Source organism: Pundamilia nyererei, unplaced genomic scaffold, assembly GCF_000239375.1.
Source record: "Pundamilia nyererei isolate P.nyererei 1_Seehausen unplaced genomic scaffold, PunNye1.0 scaffold00618, whole genome shotgun sequence".
Taxonomy (NCBI): domain Eukaryota; kingdom Metazoa; phylum Chordata; class Actinopteri; order Cichliformes; family Cichlidae; genus Pundamilia; species Pundamilia nyererei.
The window spans coordinates 53,245-78,886 of NW_005188019.1; the positions used below are offsets into that span (position 1 = coordinate 53,245).

General features: G+C 39.2%; 1 protein-coding gene across 2 annotated transcripts in view; it reads left to right on the top strand.

Moving 5' to 3' along the window:
- LOC102211197 (cholecystokinin receptor-like) overlaps positions 1-25,228 on the top strand; it is a 70,328-nt gene extending 45,100 nt beyond the window's left edge. For both annotated transcript variants that reach the window (XM_005754654.1, XM_005754655.1), the window contains exons 3-5: positions 10,509-10,770; positions 22,027-22,154; positions 23,946-25,228. In XM_005754654.1, the coding sequence (XP_005754711.1) occupies positions 10,509-10,770; positions 22,027-22,154; positions 23,946-24,523 (968 nt within the window). In that variant the 3' untranslated portion in view covers positions 24,524-25,228. The remainder of the gene's footprint in view (positions 1-10,508; positions 10,771-22,026; positions 22,155-23,945) is intronic.
- Positions 25,229-25,642: the final 414 nt, after the last annotated feature.

The window sequence follows — 25,642 nt, forward strand, 5'->3', positions numbered from 1 at the left end:
AAAGAAACCAAAAACTAGACAGTATAAATAATATCGTAAACTCAAAAACCCTGGGTCGGCGACCCAGGCATCCTAACACCGGCTGACATGTTAGTCTGCTCCAAGCATTCCCACAAAGGTAAGTCTTCTTTTGTAGTTATTATGTAATTTATCATAACAAAATTGTTGATGTAGGTTACAAATAAGTCTTATATTGATTTGAATTGAATTCGCTGCACTATGCTGCTTTGTTTGCTGTGGCTTTGCGGGCTAATGTTTGTTGTGTTTTGTAGGAAAACCAGCCTACAAAATCCTGGAATGCGATCCAGACTGGGCACCCTCTATCAGCCTGGGTCATACGGAGTTTAAAGCTGCTACCACAGCCAGATTTGATCGGTTAAGCGGGAGAGCGACATCAAAACAGCCACGAGAAGTCCCGCATATATGTGCCCAAGAGTTGTATTGAAGCAATCAAGTGATGAATAACTGTTTTCCAGTATGTTGTTTTGATATGGTTATTTATTTTTTGCATTGAAGAAAGAAAAAAATTTAACAACAGCTGTGAAATTGAATAGTCCAAATCACCAAAGAAACTGGACCTGGGCTTTTTGCAGGGGTCTGAAGTTACTTAACATTTTTTGAGTGTATGCACTCACACTTAGGACCATATAATAATAAATATGTGCGTGATGAAAGTTGGGCAACACTAGGGCTGCCACAAACAATTATTTTGATAGTCGACTAGTCACCAATTATTTTTGCGATTAGTCGACTAATTAAATCATACATCCATTGGATGTAAAACATACAGCTTATTGCACCAGCATCTGCTCTTATATAACTATCATTAGCTTACAGCTATAAGTGTTTAAGGTATGTGCTAACTAAAAATAAAGACAAGATGAGAGTTTATTAAATTTTAATAACATTTGCAGATTGTTTCAATGGAGTTTAATCTGCTTGACGTTTATTCAGCTGGGTAAAAACTATAACTTTAATCTCAGCCAAACCGATTTAATCAGGAACAAATAAAATACTAAAAAAAGCCAAATAATAACATTTTTAAGTTATCTAAGTAACTTATATATCATGTTTAACCTGAGTAGCAAAAGACGGCGGAGGGTTTGAAAACGATTTGCCGGGAGTCCGGTGTTCTCAACAAAGTCTAGTTAGCCTTGAACCCCGGCTAGCTATCGAGCTGGTGGGTAACAGATGTCTCCGAAAACGTTGGAGTGCTTTTGAAAATATGTGGTGTCTTGATAAACTGAGCAGATATTTTAGGTTTACACAGCGACATTCTCACCTGAAAATATGTTAATCGTTTATTTTGTGACCCAGAAAGATTAATAAGAGTAACATTAAAACTAACTAGCTGCCGCAATTGTTGACAACTGAGCTGGGCCGCGCTATGAATTCTGGGACACCGCTTCTTCTTCTTCGGGGTTTAACGGCAGCTGGCATCCTTGTACATACAGTGCTGCCATCTTCTGTTTCAGTCCGTTATTACACTCTTAAATACTACTACTTATACCTGCGTCTTTTGGGATCTTACAAAGCGTCAAACGATGCGTCGACTGTTAAATTAGACGTAATCGTGACTAGCTTGACTAATCGTGGCAGCCCTAGGCAGCACGCTAACGTCTTTACTCCATTCTGTATGCTCCTATGGGTCTAACCCTTGCACTCCTTTGATTTTTTTCCTCGTACTTTGTTTTTGCCTTTTTGTCAAGTCGGTCTGCTGTGTTCTCCTTCATTTTGTACATAATTGTTTTTGGGGCAAATAAAATGCAGGTATGGATTAAAACGGCAGAATTAATGATTACCGGTGCTGGAAATGCTAGTGCTTGATGCAGTGTTTCAATTTTGCTGCCACTAGTACCTACAACGCAACGCGCGAAACTCACGTGGCCTGTCGATCTCTAAGCAGCACCTTCATGATTGGTTTAGGCCACGATGTGGGCATGTTGTCTGGTGTTAGCCACACAGGGACTTAGCCTACGTTCACACTGCAGGTCTTAATGTTCAATTCCAATTTTTTGATCAAATCTGATTTTTTTGTCTGCTTGTTCACACTACAAATAAAATGTGACAACAAACGCGCTCTAGTGTGAATGCTCAAAGCGGCCCGCATGCGCAAAAGAAGACATCACACACAACGCGCTCTGTTTAGATCCAGACCAAACAGTATTGTTTGACTGATGGCCTTAATATAAAGACTTGTTTCGGACTTTACGTTTCCCAATTTTGCTTTAAGTTATAAAGTTATTTTGTTATTTACATATGGCCTAATAATTATCCTTATTGCTGTTTTAGAGAGGAGTTGTACTTCAAAGGATAGTTGCAGATTTTTGTCAGAATCTGCAGATTATACAGTACAAATAAAATGTTCACGTTTCTCCAACGTTGTCTTCCCAACAGTTTCACTGGTTGGCCAGGAAGCGCTCACGATGTCTTGTCCGGCGCTGATAATTGGCGTCTGTTTTGTGTCAGTGACGTAAAAGACGGATTTAATGCGACATGACCGTTCACACAGCAGTCGCTTTCTAAAACATCAGATATGTATCGGATTCAGTACAACATACGAAAGTGACCCAGGTCGGATTTGAAAATATCGGATTTGAACAGCAGTCACATTAATCCAGCTCTTACTGAACTGTGAGAATGCACCTTATCAATGCATGAGGGAAGTGCAAAACATGGTCGCAGTACTATTTATCCAAAGACTGCTCATATTTATCATCTCCTTACAGGAAATAAAACGTACTTCCTATCTTTCAGAAAAAAACATCTACAATTGGCTTAGATTATTCACAAGTGAAAAAAAAGGATAATACAGCACTTAAAAGGAACACATAAAATTTACATTACATTTAGCTAACGATTAGCTTGCTATGCTAGCAAAGTTAGTCAACTCACCGGAAATGAACAGAAATCATAAAAACAGAGGTACATCGGCATCAACAATTCCATTTCCCAACAGGCGGAAGAGTAAAATCCAACTTCGTGTCTTCACACATAACTTTTTTTTTTTAAACAAGGACTAAGGAAAAATTCCCAGTGAGTTGCGCCGACCAGCATACATAGCCTTTAGTGATGTGTCGGTCACGAACGAAATGGCTCTTAGAGCCGGGTCTTTGAACGACACTAGCCGGCACCTTATCGCGAGCCGTGGGTGCGTTTTTTTTCCTTTCTCTCACCCTCTCTCGCACTTTTTTTCCGCTTCACTCCGCATGCGAGTCTTGTGCCTTACGCTGGGATGAGAGGGGAGGAGGAACAGAGCAGGAGGGAGAGAGAGAGAAAGAGAGCCAGGGACAACAACAGCACATTAGAAAGGTATAGTAATCATCCACAACTATTTTCAGTTATATGAAAATGATAAAGGATTCAAAAAGTTTATTCATGCAAGCCTATATGACAGAGAATACATTTTATGTGGAGTGAATAAATAAAAGTATATTTATGGTGGCCCCAAGAAACAAAGGACGTACAAACTTCAAAACACATCAGAACTCTGAAGCACGTACAAAACACAACAGAAGTGCTCCAGGATGCTAGGCGCAGTGTTGATCTTTTGTTACCAAGTGGCTACAGAAGCCAGCAAGTACAAACGACTGGATTTGGTGTGTGGTAGTAACAGGTAAATGAACATTTTTTTTAAATTATTTGAATATATATGAGTGCTTGTGTATAAATACACAAACAATACACATATGCTTTCAATTGTGTAATTTAAGTGATCTAGGTAGCTCTGTTTTGGAAGTTCAGTTCATGCTAGAAATGTGTTTTGGAGTTTGTACATGTTTTGTCTTTAGGGGCCACCACATATATTTATATATAAAAATATATGTGCGACAGACTGGCGACCTGTCCAGGGTGTACCCCGCCTCTCGCCCTAGGACAGCTGGGATAGGCTCCAGCGCCCCCGCGACCCTGGAAAGGATAAGCGGAAGTGAATGAATGAATGAATATATAAATAAAACCACTTTCTTTTACATTAGTAATTCCTTTTGTGCATAATTTTATATTATTGTTAATAATAAATTAGATAAAGCAACAAAACAACCCGAAGAGCCGGTTGGGAGCCGAAAGAGTCGGCTCTTTTTAGTGAGCCGAGCCAAAAGAGCCGGTTCTCTAAAAAGAGCCGGAAATCCCATCACTAATAGCCTTAACGTTGTTTTCCTTCGCTACTTCGCTACTCAAGGTCACAAGCACTACATAATATAGCGCCACCTACTGGTATTCCTCGGGATCAGCAGTTAATTTTCATGAGGCAATTTTAGGTGGGTTACACATGGAATGCTATGTCTCCTCCTTATCTAATGTGTCATGTTAAAGTGACTTACCTCTGCCGCTGTCAGCATTTGGCTGCTGGTGTTACTCGGCTCCACAAATACCTCCATCTGTTTATCAGCTCTGACAAACATAAAGATAGTAAGTTTAGAGAAAAATGATCCAAATACTGCCTTAAAAACAACACTGATGTTAAGACTTCTCATTCAAGCACATAAACGAATAACCACATATGTACCTTTAAAATTTAGCTTGAAAATATGATGAAATACTTTAAAGTAGCAATAAGAAAGATAATCAATCAGAATCAGAATACTTTATTAATCCCAAAGGAAATTAGGGCAAATCAAGTTAGATACTTCAAATTTCCAGACATTTCATCTTGTGTTTGTGCCTAATTTTAAAGATAAACTGGACCTGAAACAGGAATTCAACTGAAAATAACACAATAAAAAGTAAAAAACACTCTAAATGTCCTTTGATTTACTATAACTACCACTGACCACCAGTTTTTTTCTTACCCTTGGTATGTGAGGGACATTTGTTTCGGTCCTGCTCAATGCTTGCCTTCACTGAACTCTGAGAGATGTACCGATGGTTTCCATAGTATCCAAAGTTGACTCCACTTCATAAGGTCCCAGAAGTGAATTTAATAATCAACACCAAGTATCTCCATTATTTTGGGCTGCAGCTGGTAGTCCTTCTTTACTTGTCAGCCTTGGTGAGCTTGGCTTACCCATTTTGCTATTTGCTGCAGGTTCTACAACTCATAGCACAGATCCTCTCTGGAGTAGGGTGCCTGGCTGAATGATACCGAGCACAGCTAAAACCTGGCTAACAAGCCAGCTATTACGAAACCAATATAAGCAGTTCTACCTGGTTAGGAGGGACTGAACTTTAAAAATAAGAAAGAGGGGGCCACTGTAGGTAGCTTTGTCCTGTCAAAAACCTGAAAAATGCTAAATGAAAAATACACCTCAGAGGCCAGTGTGGGGGAACCCCTTCAGTATTGGTTGGAGTTTAATTTTCTTTAGAGGTTTCATAAATCGGTCCATCGATGGTGCTGATCTCATCTCAGTGTTGACTTCTAGTGGCTGTAATAAAACAGATGGTCTGATATTTTTTTCTCTGAAATATTGAAAGGGTTGAAGAATTAGGGCCAAACTTTCCGACTAAGAGCACATTAGTCTGGTTTGAATTTCCTTGTGCTGTCTGTGTAACAGTGTCATGAGTTTAAATCACTGAAGGATCAGTGCTGTACATCACCTGAAAGTGCATTTCCTGTCAGTATGGATCTACAGAGCCTCACGGCCATCAGTTACTATAAGTGTAGGGTTTAAAAACATCACTCATGTGAACTTGTGGCTCTACAGGCCTCAGTAATGACTATAAACCTACTTATCTTTATTAATATGTCCTCAGAAGTCCTCATGCAGTTTACAGGCTATATATGAAAGTGTCACTGCTGCAGTCATTCATTCCTAAAACCTGCATCTTCCATGTTTGTTGGCTTGTTCCCCAACCATGTGTTCATTTATAACTTACATCCACAAACACACACAACATAATACAAACTTAATACATTTGACTTCAAATGATTTTTACTGCCCTTTCTTTTAATCCTGCTGTTTGTTTGCTTTCTAATGCACCATTGAATGTGCTATATAAATAACACTTGCTTTTCTCCATCATTGCATTGTTTATTTGATTACCTCTTCTTTGCCTTGCGGTGAAAGAATGAACATAACAACATTCCTCCCTTTCCGTGTTCCCTTTCTCTGCAATCAGTGTAAGCCGGTGCCGTGGCTGAGCATCGCCGACTTCAAGCAATAACAAAAGAAAACCCCTGTGTGCGATTTGATCTCTCTCCATGTCTGTGCTTAGCACTTGAAAGAGACATGTGGGCGTGAGAGACTTACAGTGTGAGACGACTTACAGTGTCTGTGCTCTGTGTTAAGATTTGCATGTGCTGACTGTGCCACCCACCTCCTTCTGCGTAGACATGCAGTGGACAGTGGACAACAATGATGGCAGTCAGGATTCTTTCATGGAAACAGGCTGGCACAGTCAGAGTCTCTTTGACAAAAAGTGTAACAGCATATTTAGCACTCTGGTAACAGGTCATACTGCTCTTCTTGATTAATAGAAAAAAAATCCATGGACACAATACAGGGTACCCTGTAAACATACATTATGTTTGCACATTGTGCAGCATATGCAGTTTCTACATATTTTGGTAAACTGGCACCATTACAATTGGGATCAAATTGCCTGTTAGCAACTCTTTTTGTAATGCTCCTGGCCCTGTTGAATGAGCTCACTGACTCACCCAAAAGCAGACAAAAGGGCAACAGGCTGCCAGTAATTTCAAAGATTGTGTATTTAAACAGAAGGTCTTATACAAACGTGCTTGGAAAAACAAAAAACTTGAAGAAATCTAAAAGAGAAGTAGAGCTACCAAAAGGTGCAAGCCAGAATTAAACAAAGTGGAGACAAAAGGAATGGGAAACAGACCAAGACTGAGGAAACTGAGACACACTAAATACACACCATAGACCGAGAGAGGCAATAAAAACAGGTGAACTCACTCAAACACTGATGAGGGTGGAAAAAGAACAAAAGAGGAAGGCAAAAGTAAAAAAAAACCACAAGAAGAACTAATCAAGAACTAACAAGACTAAAAGGGTGAACCAAGTAAAGTCAACAGATAAAACAGATAAAAGAGTAGGGGAAAAACCATCAAAGAAACAAAACGAGAAAAAACAGGACTTCTAACTAAAAGTGTAGTTTGTTACAAAAACCATGACATACACAAAATTAGGGATGCAGGAAGATCTTCTACAGTTATAATGTGAGTCTGACAGTATTAGCGATGGGCCAAATCAACAAGCTGCACTGCAGTTTTTACAAAGCAACGCACATTTCTTACACTGCAGTATTTTTGCACACCCCACGGGAGAGGAGTACCTTATAGTCTGAATGCCCCCATTCGTGCTAAGCCAAAGTATTCAAATAATCATTGCATATTTATGATAATAATTTCACTATTCATATAGTTTTCGAGGGTCATAAAAAATCAAGTTCAAGTATTAAAAGGAAGATTACATTTTGCTAGAGGAGCTTTGCATGATGAGTATTCTTTCAAATATCCGCTTTATCTTATACCTTTGGCCCTGAAGTAAGTAATGAAGTATTCTGATTCTGACTGTAATTAAGCTCAGTGTTCATGATTCAACAATAAGAAGGAAAGTGGGCAGACTGGGCATCCATGGGAGGGTTCTAAGGAGAAAACCACTGCTGACTTAAAAGAACACAAGAAAAATGACAAAACCTTAATGATCCCTACAACTTTCGGGAAATTGTTCTGTGGATTGACGAGACAAAAGCTGGATGGTTTGGAAGGTTTCTGTCCAAGGCCAAGTCAAAGACCGGACTTATGCTTCTCCACGGCCTTCAACTGGCCTTTAATGCTCGACTTCTGCAAAGATGAGTGGGCCAAAATTCCTCCACAACGATGTGAAGGACTCATGTTGCAGTTATTGCGGTAAAGGGTGGCAAAACTAGCTATTAGGTTTAGAAGGCAAGTACTTTTTCACACAGCAACAGTCAACTCAAGGTGCTTTATACTGTTAGGCAAAGACCCTACAATAATATTTAAAAAATGCATTTTGTACTTACTCAGAATATCTTTGTCTAGAGTTAAAATTTGTTTGATGATCTGACAAATATACCAAGAAACTAGGAAATCAAGGAGGGGAAAATACTTTTTACTGCACTGGGTTTACTGATTTGGTTGGACTAATGATTGCCTGATTATCAAGGGGCAGCTTTGTTATCCCTTCAGGTTTCATGCAAGTGAAGCAGCAATCAAAAGGTTACCCGTCTTGCAAAGAGCTGAAATACTGTTTTTTTTACAGCTCATGGAACAGAAAAGGCATTCAGACGTCTTTTTGTGCAGCTGATGTTCTCTTTGTTGTTGAATATCTTTGCCAGTCAGCTCCTTTGTTCTGGTGGCGCAGGAATAAGATACAGCTCCTCCCTGCTCCCATCAGATCCACATCAAATCCAACACCAACTATCCTTGCTGTTTCCCCTTTTTTTTTCTCTGGGGGTTTCAATCCTTGCGTTTTTCACTCAATATATACTTACATCCTTAATCTTTTACCTTTGATAAGATAGAAAAGCTTATCACAATAGAAAGGAACACAGTTTTGGTTTTTTTAATCACAGGTTTGCAGGAAAAGCCTGCACCAAAGGATGAAGGGAAACAGTTTCTGACCACCACTCAATAGCTTAGTATTGTTCCTGTAAATTGAGTTGCACCGTGCTCACAGGAGAATGCAGAATGACTTCCTCCCATGAGTGATAACGTAAAGCCCTGGTTTAGGCAGGATATGTTCTTCCGTCCTGGAGGAACAATGAATGGGGATTAATATGCTGCGTGACAAAGAAATGGAGGATTGAGGTTGCTGCCTCTCATAGCAACAGAGATTCAGCGCAGGGAATTTATTCCTGCTTGTGACACACAGGTATGTGCGTGTGCTTTTTGCCTCATCTGGACTCACAATTCGAGCACAGACACACAACAAGTTATTTCATTCCCCCTCAGCTGATTATTGCAAATTCAACTTGGCCTTGGTTTGTGTCTGTGGGAGTAAGGACGGACCCGACCACATAGTTCACACTTTTGACACACTTTTTTTCCCCAGTTGCAGCTTTTCAGCTGCCAGCCACACATACACACAACAACAACAACAAACTCATCATGTCCCAGCACGTTGAATATGGGAGGCCTCCCTCCCACCCCACATGGGGGTCGCCTCCCTTTCTTTGTTGTGTTATAGGGTCTACCTTACAATTTAAGGCACCTTGAGGCAACTGTTGTTGTGATTAGGCATTGTATAAATAAAGTTGAAATGAATTGTGAACTCTAAACATCCACCAGGTCTCTGGTGACCTGGGTTAGGCTTTGTGGTAAAATTTGAGTTTAGCTGATTTTCACTCGTTACAAGACTTAATTGAAATGTAACATCCTTTAGCCTTTTTTGCTGTTTCCCATGTGTCTAAAACAAAATGTGACCATAACCTGGATTTTAACACCAGCTATTTAAAACTCATACCAAAAACCTGTTAGACTTGTAAAGGTCCTTTCATTCCTAAGCTAAAGTTCTTGCTTACATTGGAATGCAGTCTGGGTAGTGATGTCACTCTCCAGGCAGTGAAGATGGCATCACTGGTAACATTGTTATCACATAAATTATGCTCCGTATGCTTCACGTCTAAAGTGCATAGTGCATTCACATTTCTAAAAGGGTGCTTAAAGCCCACAAGTTAAATTGGCTTTCTAGTCTGACTGATATCCAGATAGCAGAGACTTTAAACCTAATCTGGGCGATGTTTGGCACTTAGTTACAGCATTGAAAAGTATCCTGTTGGATCTGTGGCTGAACTGTTGCCATCAGTCAGTTTTGGTCCAGAGAAAACAGGGCCACATTGCTACTGTTGATGGAGCAGCCTGACATTTATTTGACTTTGAACAAGGAGGCTCTTGTATTGCAAGGGTGTGTTCTTTCACATACTTTTCTCCTCTGTAAATAGTCACGGCTGCTTATGACATGTTTAAACAAACAATTTGTTTGTTAGTGTTAACTAAAAGATGAGCAAATATTAGACTTAAATGTATGTGCTTAGTACTGCTCTATTTCCAAAATGTGCCATTAGTACATAGACATGTTTCTTGTCAACAGGTTGATATTTGTTATACTGAGTAAAAGTGATGGCACATTTTGTGAGATATTCCAAGGGGATGGGTTATGTCATAAAAATAATTCAGGTAATATTCTCTTTCTCATGTTTTCCTCTTGTGGACACAGGGGATCCAATTAAGCATAACAATACAAAATGTTAAATGCAATTTTAACATGATGTAGAGCGATTTTGCCAGGTGTGCCACTTAAAAGTCAGGAGTAAAGCATGTTTTCAGTCAAATGAATGAACAAATATGTCTGCCTTCTTTTTCACTTTATGCTTTTAGTTCAGTTCAGATGTTTTTCGGTATCTCAGGGTGGCACCTGGAGAACCTTGTGGAGAGTCCAAACTGAAGGATAACCAAATGATTTATCTATTGAGAAGTACGAACGTAGAATGTAAATTTTGCAACAATGTGTCTCTTTGTGTATAAGAAGTGAGTTGACTGGCTTTGCAAATGTTTTCTTAGTCTCATTTATTTTCTCTTCCAGGAGTCTCCGTCAGCATCTCCACCTTCAGCCTGGTGGCCATTGCTATCGAAAGACACAGTGCCATCTGTAACCCACTGAAATCCCGTGCATGGCAGACCCGATCTCACGCCTGTCGCGTCATCGCTGCTACCTGGGTGGTGTCATTGTTAATCATGGTGCCCTATCCGGTGTTTAGCACTCTCAAGTCTTTCCCAAGGCATAATGGTACTGTGGGCCGCATGTGCCGCTTGGACTGGCCCAATCCACAATCTGAGCAGGCCTGGTAAGTGCTTATTAACATGTTATGTTAAACTATTTGCCGCCAGAGAAAGAAATATAAAAGATAGGTGAAAAAAAGCATGGTCTGTAATCAGTTTATCAGACATATCTTTATGTAAAGAAAATAATATCTGTGTGGGCTGGATGACTAGCTTGGAAATGATGACTGCCAGCTATTTTAAAGCAATAATATCTACCATTCTCAATAGATAAACTCTTGCCAGCGTCTGTGAAAAGCAAGACTTCACATGCATTACAATTATTTGGTGTGATGTCTTCACAACCTTGACAGGGATAAGTGAGTAAAATATGAATGCAATGGAAATGGAATACAGTTTCCATGGCTTTGCTTCCAAAAGTGTGGAAATTCTTGGATTCTCACTTACATTAAGTGGAATTATGTAATTTGTGACCAAGAAGAAGTAACTAAAAGTTTCTTTTACTGAAAACGCTGCGTCCAGATAAACAGAATCAACTTTTTGGGAATCAAGTTGTCGACTATAAATTGATGACATTTCAATACAATTTTCCTGTCAACTACAAATCTCCTGTCAGTATAATCTGGTCAACTATAGATCAAAGTCTTTTCAGTAGCTAATTATAACAGGACAACTTTGAATCAATATTTTTCCTATGGCATTACTATTACACTGTCAGGTTTCATCAATATTTTAACTTTGATTTTATATTTATTTAGCATTGAGATTTCAATCTTGACCATAATGATGATTTGGATGAAAAAAACAACATTAATTTAATGTGATTTTGCTATTTGGGCAGAACCGTATTAGATTACTAAAACCGTGATTATTTGCGAGAATGTCTCACGACAGTGACGTAAGTGAGTGCGCCGTTAGTGACAACAGCTGTGTGCAGATCAACAATGGATCATATATCGATTGTGGGAGAGAGTATGAGCGTGCAGCGTTTAAAGCGTGGAAGTACTGACCTTGCTTTGAGTTTGACATAAAAAGTGACAAAAACATTAGCGTCCATCGTGCGTGGGAAGAAAACTTCTTTTTACTGCGAAAAAACCCCCTAAACTTCCAAGCAAGCACCGAGTGCACTATGACATAATGGGAAATTCACAAAGAAACTCGCGGATTCTTCAACTGACCGCGGCACACCTGCACCAGGGTAAACCTCCGCCTACCGCAGCCCTGCTTTACAGGTGAAAATAGAGCAACAGGACCGCTGAGTCTTTGACTTTATTTATTTTCTGCTGTGTTTTACTTGCATCTATTTGAAAGAGTGAGTGTAAACACAAAAAATATTTTATTTTATGTGCTGGAATGTGTAGAAAAAAAGTTTAAATGTTAAACTAATTCATTCAACTCAGAGAATGTTGCATATAATTAAATTTTTGCTTGATGCATAAAGTTGAAAGATTAAAACTGATAAAACAAGTTTTAAAAAGAGATTTTTCCATTTGATTACATTTTGTATGATGGATTATGCAGAAAAAGTAGAATTGGGCTGAAAGATCTTCAGGTTGTAAATCGTGTTTTTAAAACGTAACTAAGTAATTAATTACTTTTGAAAAGAAGTAATCAGTAAAGTAACGGGATTACTTTTTTGTGGAAGTAATCAGTAATTAGTTACTGATTACTTTTTTCAAGTAACTTGACCAACACTGCTCGAGACACATTTCTATTATAAACTCGTTTTCTATCTTCAAACAATTCTTCTCCTATGAGCAAAGCCAGTGTTGTGCATAGTACATTTCTATGGTGCCAAGAAAGTACAGTGTTAAATTTTTTTGAACTTTTTTTTTACAATTTAATCGCTTTTTGAAAAGTCCCCCTAGCTTGCTAACTGGATTGTTTGTTTGTTTTTAGCTTGTTTGCAAATCTGACAGTACTTTAGCATTATTGTTAAAAACCGTCAGGTCTAACTGTCTTTAAACATTTCTTCTTTCAAGCTGCAAGTGTTAATTTTAAAATGAAGTCAAACTTGACACGATAACTTTGTACAAATCTACTTTAACCCTTTGAACAGATTCACAGAATGTGAGGGTGCTTAAAATGAAATTAATTTGGTGATCAGTTTCACAGTTATAAATGCTGCTGTGTCCAAGCGTTTGGTGGATTTTCTCTTTGGCCAGAAAGAAATGTGAGAGGGATGAAAAAAGAGAAGGCTCTTAAATTCTTGTCATTTTAGAAATGAGCCCCCGGGCTGAAGTTGCTAAGGTGGCTATGGAGTGGGTGTTTGAAAAATGAATGAAATCAGTAGGTGAAAGTTTTATAAGACAAAATTAGTGAGCAGGCAGTTCCTGTTGAGAGCCAATATGAGATGGATCACTTTTGTAGCTTAGCAGGGGTTATACCAATAAATGGAGGCACTAGGAAAAAAAGGAAATAACTACATTATTACACAAATATTCTGCAGATAATGTGTCTACCCTCAGTGTGATCATTTCACTGTCTTTTTAAATTAATGCAATAATTTCTTCTTTCCCTACTCTTTGCTTAGAAAGAGGGAAGAGCAAATCTTATGAGAAGGTCAAGAGAGAACCGATTATTGCCGTTACAGTCTGGATTGCTCCACGTTAGGAAATTCATCTATTCATCTATAGCTCTCTAAAGGCCAGTAAAACCAGCTTTCTTGTTCAAAAGCTCCCCCAAATAGATGGATACCACCTCAGAGAAGACACGTTAAATCCTCTTGGGATATACTACTCAGGGATTTTTATAGATCTGTCTGTGAAAACTTTGGATTCTGTACGATCGTGCAATTAAAGTGAAGAAGAAGATGAACATGGCCAGAACTTGTACATCTCTTTTTCTCTCTTTTTGACAGCCTTTTGTGGTGGAACACTGACGAATTCTCTTTTCTCTGACTGTCTATCAAGCTCTTAAGCTTCACTGAGAAAGATGAGGCAGTGGGAGAGCAGTTAATTAGCCTGTTCAGTGAGGAGGTGGAGGAGGAAGGAGAAGACAATCAAGACTCAGATGTCAAAAGTTTCCATGTCACAGAGTACAAGCGCATTTCAACTTTTAATTCCTTGTCAGCGGTTAAAGCTTCCTAAGAGATAACACAATCTAGCTTTCGCTAGATGAAATGGACACCTAATCACCGAAGCAGCCATTTTTAGGTTGAGATCCATAAAAGAGCCATAAAGTGGTTAAAAGTCAAAGTCAAGCAAAGTATATATTTGCACTTACACATCATGTTCACTGACAAAGTTGCAAAAAGTACTCTGAAACGATGACTAATCTTATTCATTATTCACTCCACGTTTTGATCTGAGCAGATAACATTTTGCATTAAAAAGGAAACTGTATGGTTCTAACATTATGAATGGAGTGTCTTTGACTCTATCGATTTTTCATTATCAGCGTTGGACCTTTATTTAGACCTAAAATACATCTAAATCGTATCTAAATTACAGCTGATCAACTATTCAGATCAGAGCTCTGATTTTCAGTAGATAAACGAGTGCAAGATTTGGGTCTAAAACAGAAGCCTGTGTTAGTGTTGCACATCTGCATTCCTTTTAATAGCTATCTGTAGGTGACTTAGGTGATTGGTAAATGGACTGGTTCTCACATTACATTACTTTTCTACTCTACTAGAGCACTCAAAGCATGTTATTCATAAAGGCACTCTTTTCTATGCCTAAGTGCTTTCTATCTAACATTCAATGCAACTGCAAAAAAACTTGTTGTTCTGTTGTTGGCCTTTCAATTTAGCTCTTGCCGCAGCCGGAATAAAAGTCACGAAAGAACAGATTTTCTCTATCGTGAAACTGTATTAATAATAATGACAGCTCTTCACTATAGCCAGTGTAATATGTTGATCGTTATTATCATTTTGCACTTCTTCCTCATGAAGGTGTGCGCTGTCACTCCCTTTCCTGTTCAAGCACTTCTTCAACCAGTTAGCATTCTACCAACGCAAAACATTATCAATGGCAGATTAAGTTCTGCACACAGGTATCACTCTGGGAGCCAAAAACTACATAGACTAATGTGGTACCATAAATTCTGCTGGAGGCTTCACCATGGGACTTCACTTCCTACTCAGTGAAACTATGGTGGATTTCTTTTTATGTACAATCTCTGCTTCTATCTCAGACTTAATAAAGCAAAGCATAGCTGGATTTTACAATTTTATTTAAAGATGACTCTTGCAATTAATTTGTTAATTCTTCTTTTTGTTTGTTTTAGTAGTTTTCAGATGCATAACCATACAGCTAAAATCCACAACCTTAGAGACAATTTGAAGATGTATTAAGTTCTCGACCTTATCGTCCAACTAAAATCTGAGATATAAATAAAGCTGAACAAATATCCTTTGTAGCCATTTGAAGAGTTTTGAAGAGCCCCCTTTTGATCTTAACATAAACTACTGCTGGAAAGCTTGGGATCATTCTCAGATGTCCTCATTTTTGAAAGAAAAGCATATTTTTTTCTCTAATTTAAAATTAAATTGACCAAAATTGTTGTGAATGGAAAATAATGATTATGACACAGTGGAACAGTTGTTCGCACTGTTGCCTCACAGCAAGGGTTTGAATCTGCCAGCTGGTCGGGCCTTTCTGTGTGGAGCGTCCATGCTCTCCCTGCGCTTCCATGGGTTTTCTCCGTGTGCTTCCTCCCACAATCCAAAGACATCCATGTAACTGCTACATCAGCTGTAATGGTTTCTTTGTGTCTGTGTTGGCCCTGTGATGGACTAGCAACCTGACTGGGACATACCCTGTCTTGCCCAGAGACAGCTGGGACACGCTCCAGCCACCCCCAACAACCCTGGATTGAGTGAGTGGCTAAGAAAACAGACAGATGTAATCAATCATTATAAAATCATTAATGGTTTAATCTGTGTAGGCCTAGAAACAGCCATCACTCCTTTTTTTCAGTGACACATTGGGTTCCCTAATGCTATTTGATCACGTGAAAGACCAAATTGATCATGATTGCACAACTGAAAACTGTTGTGCTAATTAAAAAGCAATAAATTTGGCTTGTTAAGTATTCTGGAGCATCAGCCTCTGTGGGTTCGATTATAGTATATAAATGGGCAAAAATAAAGAGCCGTGAGATATGCTAAGTATTTTTGAAGAATATTCCCAAAGGGAAAACTGCCAAAAACAACCCTCAAGATGGTAATGATACCAGACATTTTTAGTGACTCTAACCTTTAAAACACTGCAAACTGTAAAGCACTCTTTGACTCTTGTCTGTGAAGTGCTATATGACTAAATATTGTGTGCTTACTTGAAAGGATTCATGCACTCAAAACAGTAATCATCATCAGCCTCATCATCGGTGCTGTGCCTGTAGATAATCTGTCTGCAGCAGGTGTCTTTTGCCTAACACAGCATATTTCACTGTAACTGATGGTGAAGAAAATCCGTACGCCATGTTATGAGTAAAAATCTGGGACTCCAGGACTTCAGCATTCTGGGGTAAGGCCAGTCTAAAGCGTCAGCTCACTGATCACATTGGCCTACATGGGCGAGAATGCGTTTGAGGGAAAATGTTTGCTTTTAAACTATATTTTGCATCATTCACAAATATTAAATTAGCTTGACAATCCTTGATCATTTATGACTGTGTGCTGCATTGTAAATGCAACATTTAAACATTTCAAAAGGGCTCTTTGTTTCATTGTAAATCTGTTTTAGGATTTACTGCCAGGGTCTATTGGCCCAAATAACTCTACAGTTTATCTGTTTTGTTTTTTTAAAAATTGCCTCTAATTTCCTTCCCTGGAATCCAACTGAATGAGTCATTAATGCAAGCTGTTATTATGACCTCCATCCATCAAACCATCCAACCAATTCCTCAACTGCTTGAAACCTTTCCCAGCTGTCATTAGGCAAGAGATAGGGCACACGGGTCACCAGAGTGACCTGCAGTTACATTTTAGGAAAATGGTTTCTATTAATATTGAATTGCCTCGGTTATTGTCATTATAACATCAGAGTTTTTGGTTTCAAAACGCCACGCAGAGCAAATAAAAAGTTGAACCCTGAAACATGTAGGTTAGAATCTTCCTTTATAGAGTCGGTTGTTTAGTTTAGTTGGAGAACTTTTGACTCGACTACTTTCTGCTGTTACACGTGTTCGTTTCTGATAACCTTCAAGTTTTTGGCGCCGTGAACACCTGTAAACGGTAAATGGCCTGCATTTGTATAGCGCTTTACTTAGTTCCTAAGGACCCCAAAGTGCTTTACACTACATTCAGTCATTCACCCATTCACACACACATTCACACACTGGTGATAGCAAGCTACATTGTAGCCACAGCTGCCCTGTGGCGCACTGATAGAGGCGAGTGACACCTGTAGTCTGACTTAATCCAATCAGTGTTTTATTTTCTGAACACTGCTATGCTTTGCTCATTTACTTTCTGGTCTGAATAATAAAGCCTTTTACAAAAAAAAAAAGAGCCTCCTGCTTTGTGGCGACCCTCCAGCAGGTGCACTATTAGCTGAGTTAGTGCTTTCCAGCTCTGACTGAACAGGACTGGAAATTAAAAGTGCAAAAGAAATTTATGACATATGCACCATCATTTTCTTTGATGATTAATGCGAGCCAAACGCATCTTTCCTGCTTGATAATCATGTTGCTTTCAGGTGATGTGGGAAAAGAGGTAGCTATGAATATTCAACATGTTTTTTTCCCTCTGCTTCAGCTCTACCCATCTGGGTTTTCCCTTTGAGGCAAAACAAGCGCAGATCCACTACTGCTGTTTTTAAATGCTGTTTCCACACTCCCGCGTGGTCACTTCCACACAGCTTTTGTCTAACAGATTTTCCACAGTATTAAACTGCCAGCTGATAGACGCCTTTATTTATTTTTTTATTTTTAATGAGAAGTGCTGAGTTCAGAGAGTTGCCCAAGCAGACATTAGAATATCAGACAATGAATGAAACATGGCCTCTTCCTGTGTGCTGTCGCTTTTATGTGCTGACTGATGCACCGCAGACACCGGCAGTTAAGAAGAGCATTCTCTCATTACTACCAATCAAATGGGAGATCTGGCTGCATCTACTCAGCGCCGGTCCATTTATTTATTACCTTGCTTGTGCGTGCTCGTTTTTTGCTTTACTTGTACACGCCACCTTCTCCTCTCTCTCTAATACACACATTCGTTCATTCGATTCACTAATACAGTCTCTGGTTTTCCAGTCCCAGGTGGGAAAACTCAGCAGCTTTCAAACAAAGCTCCAGAGCGTCGAAGGACTTCCACAGAATATGTGCGGAGGGGTTTCCGTCAGATACTGTGACAGAGCTGACAGAGGCTCTAAGCCCTTTGAATCTTTTTGCACTACTCAGAAATTCCTCTGTCAACATTTTGCTCTGCTTTTTTCTTTTTTTTGCTCTACACTCAGTTCATAACTTTTTCTTTGATGTGCCACCAATCTAAGCACTGCAGAAAGCTGGGATTGGTATTCTTTGTCGTCTGTGAATAGAAAACATCCGTGTACCCAGTCTAAATCAGTTGAAAACATCTCCAATAATTAGATAATCTTTTAACTGTATTTGTAAATGTTATGTGCACATTTACATACAAACCGGACACTCTGGGTTTAATAGTTTACAGCCTTTTTTATCAGCAGCATAAGAGCCACACAGAAAGTTCTAATATTTAACTCTCGCACATTGGTTTAAAGTGGAACACAATTAAAATCATTGGCGTTATTCAGTGGTTTGAGTGGAGATTCTTGCTATTGATCTCAAATGACCAAGTTATCTAACTGCAGCAAACAGCTGATGTGTACTAAATGCTCATTTACAACTACACGCTTCTACCTGGACAGCATTAGTAGCTTATTTATCTAATTTTCATTCGACTCATCAACGGTCTGATTCAAGCTGTTTAAGGTCACTTTACCCTTCACTTAAGACATCTTTCCAGCTAGTTTGTGTTTAGCAGTTCTGGGGTTCTGAGTATTAGACAAGATTGAGACATAAGTGTGTTTGGGACTTTTTAATCCCATTGCAATTATAAACAAGTGTTAAACTGGGCTGAAATGATCCAGAATGGCATTCTGGCCCCTTCGATTAGTGAGCAATAGAATCTTGTAGACAGGTTAATAATGCGAATGACTGTCAAATGGACCAGTTCTTACTTGTGCTGCAGACTCTTGTTGCTTCCCGCGGCGGTATGGAAACACTTGCACAGTAATAAGAAAATATTGTTAGCCCACGGGCTGCTTACATCTTCAGTGCATTCATTTGGCCTTCTCTTCCCAGTGATGCGTTTATGGTGCAGATGTAAAAAAAAAAAAACAACGTTTCAGTCATGCTATGATACTCAGCATCCAGATAGGAGCTACTGAAGACAAGCAAGCATAAATGGATTTTTTTTAGGTGCCAAGTCCTTTCCACTGGAACTTTTCAAACAGCTTGACAAACATGACCAAACACACAAACTGTGTCGGTGCAGTTTGTTGCACAGCGTGCCTGCTAGCGAATGTTGAGTTTCCCACTCTTAGTGTTGCGCACAGGAGAGGAAGATGAGAGGTTATTTTCAAAAGTTAGGACTGCACACCAAATCCATTGTTCTAATTCGTTTTAAAGTTTTTAAGTCAGATATTGAATCTATGCATGCTGTGCTGCTGAATTATGTTTTTGTGAAATGTTTTGCAGAACAAATCTAAACTCATTTGTGATAATACTGTACTAGACAGTTTGGTGCTGATTAGATTCACTCACTAAATTATACCTTTTATCCTTATAGTATCTACAGGTTGGATCTCATCTTTACAGCTACAGTACCTCTCAGAACAGGCTCTGCCGCGTATCCAGGGCTAACACACAGACAACCATTCACACTCACATTCACACCTATGGACAATTTGGAGTTTCCAATAAACTTATCCCCACTAACTGCATGTCTTTGGACTGTGGGAGGAAGCCCCGGCCGGAGAGTGGAATTGAACTCTTGTTGCTGTGAGGCAAACCACTGTGGCACTGTGCTCAATTTAACCCCGAATTATGTATATGTTGTTGTTTGAATATGGCAGTTGAAACAGTGTGAAAAAGTAGTTGCAGCCTTTTATCACATTTAAATGTTTCAGATCATCAAATAAATTTAAATTCTAGACAAACATAGCCTGAGTAAATACAAAATTCAGTTTTTAAATTATGATTTCATTTATTAAGGAAAAAAAAAACTATCCAAACCAAACTGATCCGAGGTGGTAAAGTAATTAACTTCCTGTTTAAGTCATAAATGAACTGCTATTATCCACTATTTTTTTGAAACCTGAGAGATGAGATTCAGTTTCACTAGCCTCACCCAGGCCCGATTTCTACTTAAACAGGACCTGTCTGACAAAGCGAAATAGGCTAAAAATGTCAAAAAGCAACACATCATGCCATAATCTAAAGAAACAACTGAAAAGCACGCCACTGATATCTAGTGAGGAAAGGGAAAGACATCTCTAAGGCTTTGTTGAGCCATTTCTAAGTCCTGTGAACCACAGTCAGAGCTTTAATCCAAAAAGTGAAAACAATTCAAACAGTGTTAACCTTCCCAGGAGTCGTCACCCTACCAAAATTACTCCAACTCCACGCTGATGACTTATCCAGGAGGTCACAAAAGAACTCAGAACAACATCCAGAGAACTACATGCCTCACTTGCCTTAGTTAGGGTCATGATTCAATAATACGAAAGAATCTGAGCAAAAATGGCATTCATGGGAGGGTTCTAAGAAGAAAAACACAGCTGACTGAAAAGAACTCAATCACATCTTTGAGGGGAAAAAACATCTGGGATACTCTGTGGACTGGTGAGACAAAAATTGAGCAGAACCAAAAATGAGCTTTTTGGGACGTATGCATCATTTGGCATAAAACTCACACCAACAGTCAGACATGGTGGTGGCAGTGTGCTAGTGGGCCGGGGCTGCTTTCTTCCTTCAGGACTTGATACAAATTAGTTATAATTGATGGAACCATGATTTGTGCTCTCTATCAGACAATGATATAAATGATTCTCCTGAAGGAGAATACCGAGCCATCAGTTCATGCCCTGAAGCTCAAGTGCACTTGTGCACCCACTTATACAGTGGGTCAATGATCTGAAATACATCAGCAATGGTGTGAATGGTTTGAAAAACAAAATGAAGGTTTTGGAGTGGCCTTGTCAAAGTCGGAGTCAAATCAGATTGAGATGCTTTGGAAATGATTTATATTTTAGTGTGGCTAATGTGCAAAAAACTAAGAAATAAAGAAGCAGGCAAATATCTTTTCACAGTGCTGAAGCTACAAAAAAAGACAGCTACCAAAAAGATTTAACTCAAATGTACTATATTTTATACCTGGCAGTATAGTGGTTGGCAATGTTTTAGACACCACCCATGGCCGTAAGAATGGATGGATAGTTTTATAACTTGTAATATTTGATATTTTTGCCTTTTACCTGTAGAAAATGTTGAGAAACTGAGAAATTTGTCTTTTGAACAAGTTTTTACTGGGTGAGAGGTGATCATAGTCTTTTTGTTAGCAAACATTTTTCTAAGTAAAGCAAAACTAAACATATAAAATACATTTTTATGCAGATGACATAGTCCTGCATGGACAGGATTCTTCAGCGCCAACTTATCAAACTAAGGATTGTATTTTTCCAGTGTTTTTCAGACATGTCTTAAGATCCTCAAACTTGTACTGATTGATGACAAAACAAAAACAGTACTTTCTACACTATGATCTTCTAATCTACATATGTTGGGATATTGACACTGGAAAAAGCATGGTGCAAAGCCCTGTTGTGTCATGCATCTCAAAAAGGTGTTTAAGGAAAGAATTTGTAGTAATTATTATGCCAGTTGGTCTTCATGTACAGTAAGTAAGTTAAAACTTCATACTGTTGTTCTGGTCTTCCAATAAGGCTGCGGCAAAAAAACCCCAAAAAAACCCCACTACTGGTGATATATACAAACGCTGCAGCATCAAGAGTATCACCAGAGGTAAACAGCTCAAAGAAAAACAGAGTGTAAAGGCGGGTTACACTGCAGGGTGCTGAGGGGGGTCATGGTCTGCAGAGAGGAGCTGCAGAACTGACCTGAGATGCTGCAGTACATTTTGCTAAGAAGGAAAGGGGGTAAAGATAACTGTTGGGAGGAGCATCTGTAGGGCCTTTAGCCCATCTCCTGGATGTGCATGGCAATACAGAGGCAAAGAGAAAAACAGTTACGCTCACAAGCAAATTTTTCAGCTGGATTTCTTCAGCTTTGAGGACTGATTTAGTTGCAAATCTGTGATTTTTACACCCCTTTTATTCCATTCTGGCTGTTTTCAGGTACGTGCTGCTGCTGCTCATTCTGTTCTTTATCCCGGGAGTGGTGATGAATATAGCCTATGGTCTGATCTCCAGAGAGCTCTACCGGGGCATTCAGTTTGAGCTGGGCCAGAGCAAGGAGGCAACTGGTGAGATCCATTATACATTTAATCCAATTGTGAAAGGATTGTTGTTTGCATTGATTTAACTTGTAGTGAAGATGAAAAATCACTTTCTCCAGACCCAAATGGGGCTGCCGTAAATTACATGTGGAAGGCAGGAAACAATCAGAAGGGCCAGTAAATGTTCCCCGACTATAAATGGCTAGTAAATATAAGACATATGCTATTGTGAAAATAAACATGTGCCTACTTGAGTTTTATTGTTATGCACTTAGATAGCACACTGTCATTTCCAGGCAACAGCAGCAAATAAATATTTCTACACATATACAAAGGGACATTTGTGTAATCTGCCTCAAGCAGAGAATGACATATTTTGTTGCTACCTGGAGGTTCTGCACCTGTTCCATCCAAAAATATACTCCACTGTCCTTGGAACCACTCGGGTTGTTGTCTTGCGGCTGATATTCTCCATTTAAACAGAAACAGAAAAAAATATATCTGATATAGCTGAAATACGGTCACTTTAGGTCAATTATAACTGCTGCTATAACTGTGTGTATCAGCAGCACCAGTTTCCATGGAGTCCAGTCTTGAGTGTGATTCATCAAGGTGGGGAACATGTGAAACAGAATTCAGTAGTGATGGTAATTTATTACTGAAATAAAATTAGAAAATAGATCGTAGCAAAGTAAACTTCCATTCTTGCATGGAATTCCACATGGAGTTGAATCATTTAGAGTTGGGTTAGGGTTATTTTAAGCTACAGGATAATTATGCAATTTTCAGGCACTAGCAGACGGTGTGTTGCAAATCAGGTTTTACATTTTGGTTGGCATCACAGTCATTTTGTTTAAATGTGTTTCATTCAGGTGTTCTAAAAAGATGAAAGCGTGTAAGAATGGAAATGAACCTTTCAAAGCCATTGCCACATTGTTTCCACTGTAGAAGTGTGAACAAACAGAAATGAAGGCTAAAGTGCTCCAAGCAATTTATTATATTGTTACACTACTGAGAAATCTAATGTCATTAATGCTTAACTTTGGAAACGTTACACCCAAGAACTGCATGTGAAGTAAACCCAAACACACCTGCTAATCCATGATTAAGATCAGAGGAAAGCCTGGTTTCTGCCTGACATCTCTTCCTGTTAAAAGGGAGTTCTTCATCCCCGCCGTTGACTAGTTCTTGTTCACATGGGTTATACATACGGAGAGTGTTTGAGGGTAAGATTTAACAAAATAAGTATTTAAGATTAGGTTTAGAAATGTTATTTCATCCATCCATCCATCCATCCATCCATTTTCTTCCACTTATTCAATTCAGGGTTGCAGGGAGGGGTGGAGCCTATCCTAGCCACAATTTTATTCATTTTACAAATTACTTTGATTTTGATGATTATTTCGTTGAAGATCATGAGGTAGAATATATTTTTAGAACCTACTAATAAACAAATAGTGAAATTAGTTCTCCAAACTCTGGACATACTGAAGCTATGTGTCAAAATATCGGTATAGCTAAACAGCTAATGTTAACGTGTGCTGGCCAGGATAGCATTTATGATAACTGTTTAATACTTAAATGTTGTTCAAACGGGAGATTTATCGACCCCTGAAATTCCTCCTAAAGGGTTTGTTCAGTGTTATGAAATTTAACCACTTCAGTTGTTAGTGAGGGAAGGTGGGGTGTTTCTAACTGTCTGCAGCTGTGTCAGCTGCAGGAAGCCAAAATGTATTGTAATCATGTGTCACCTGTTTCTGTTAATGACACGTGATTTAAGGTGACTCAAACTTACGCTTTCCCCCTGTACTTCTACAGGCCAGAAAAATGGTGTAGACAGACCTTTGACAGGGCCGAATGACGATGATGATGGCTGCTACATCCAGGTATCCAAAAAGCCCTCCTCTTCTGTGGAGCTTCCCACCCTCTCTGCCTCATCTAGCACCGTGCAGGTCAAGACTGAGCGCGCCCGCAGCAACACCTCCGAGGCTAAGCTGCAGGCTAAGAGGCGCGTCATCCGCATGCTTATGGTGATCGTAGCACTCTTCTTCATCTGCTGGATGCCCTTGTTCACAGTCAATACCTGGAAAGCCTTTGACATGAAGTCTGTCACCAAAGCCCTCTCGGGAGCACCCATCTCTTTCATCCACCTCCTGTCCTACACGTCGGCCTGTGTCAACCCCATCATTTACTGCTTCATGAACACACGTTTTCGCAAGGCTCTGCTGTCCACTTTTGCCTGCTGCAGTCGCAACCGTCTGTGCCGCAAATGCTGTTGGTGCAGCGGGAGGGAAGGTGGGGAAGACGGCATCAACGCCACCTCCATGGGCACATCGATGGCGACCTCAATGTCCAAGTTCAGCTACACCACTGTAAGCACCACCGGCACCTGCTAAGCCTCGAGGAGGGCCGGGTGGTCGCATCAGTGGCTGTGGTTACAGTGTATGTGCCATCTGTTTTATTTTTTCCCTGTTTTTTTTTTTTTTAATCTTCTGTTTGTCACTCTTCATCTTATTATGGTGTGAGTCATGTGCTGAGTAATATCCATGCCCTTGCTTAGAGGTCTTTTTCAAAGGTCTTCTTTAAATTCTTCGTGCATGGTTGCAGAATGTGAAGTGGAGAAAATACTGTTTCTTTTTTGGTGACATCCTTTTACTCCAGTTTAACTGGCAGCATCTGCTTTGTTGCATCCTGAAAAGAACATCAAGTGCCTGTGCTCTTTGTGTGGCTTTGTTTGTTCGCTAGCTGGGACGGACATTTTAGTGGGAAAACTATGTTGAAAATATAAATTCTGTGTACATATTATTCTGTCTTTAAGTTTATTTAAGGTGAACATTTTTATGGAGACTGCTAAATAATGAAGACCGGCTAACCTACTGCGAATGGAAGGATTTTGGTTCCATTTTTGTTCATCTTCAGTCATTCAGGGCATCTTTTTCTGGTGCCAGTATTATTATTACTATTATTTTATTTTTATATTCATTAATCATTGCTCTTATCATTAATATTAATGCTAATTAATCACTAGCCTATTTATTTATGACCATTTTCCCACTTGATATTATGGCTTTTGAATGAGTACTACCATGCAGGGAGTGCAGAATTATTAGGCAAGTTGTATTTTTGAGGAATAATTTTATTATTGAACAACAACCATGTTCTCAATGAACCCAAAAAACTCATTAATATCAAAGCTGAATATTTTTGGAAGTAGTTTTTAGTTTTAGCTATTTTAGGGGGATATCTGTGTGTGCAGGTGACTATTACTGTGCATAATTATTAGGCAACTTAACAAAAAACAAATATATACCCATTTCAATTATTTATTTTTACCAGTGAAACCAATATAACATCTCCACATTCACAAATATACATTTCTGACATTCAAAAACAAAACAAATCAGCGACCAATACAGCCACCTTTCTTTGCAAGGACACTCAAAAGCCTGCCATCCATGGATTCTGTCAGTGTTTTGATCTGTTCACCAACAACATTGCGTGCAGCAGCAACCACA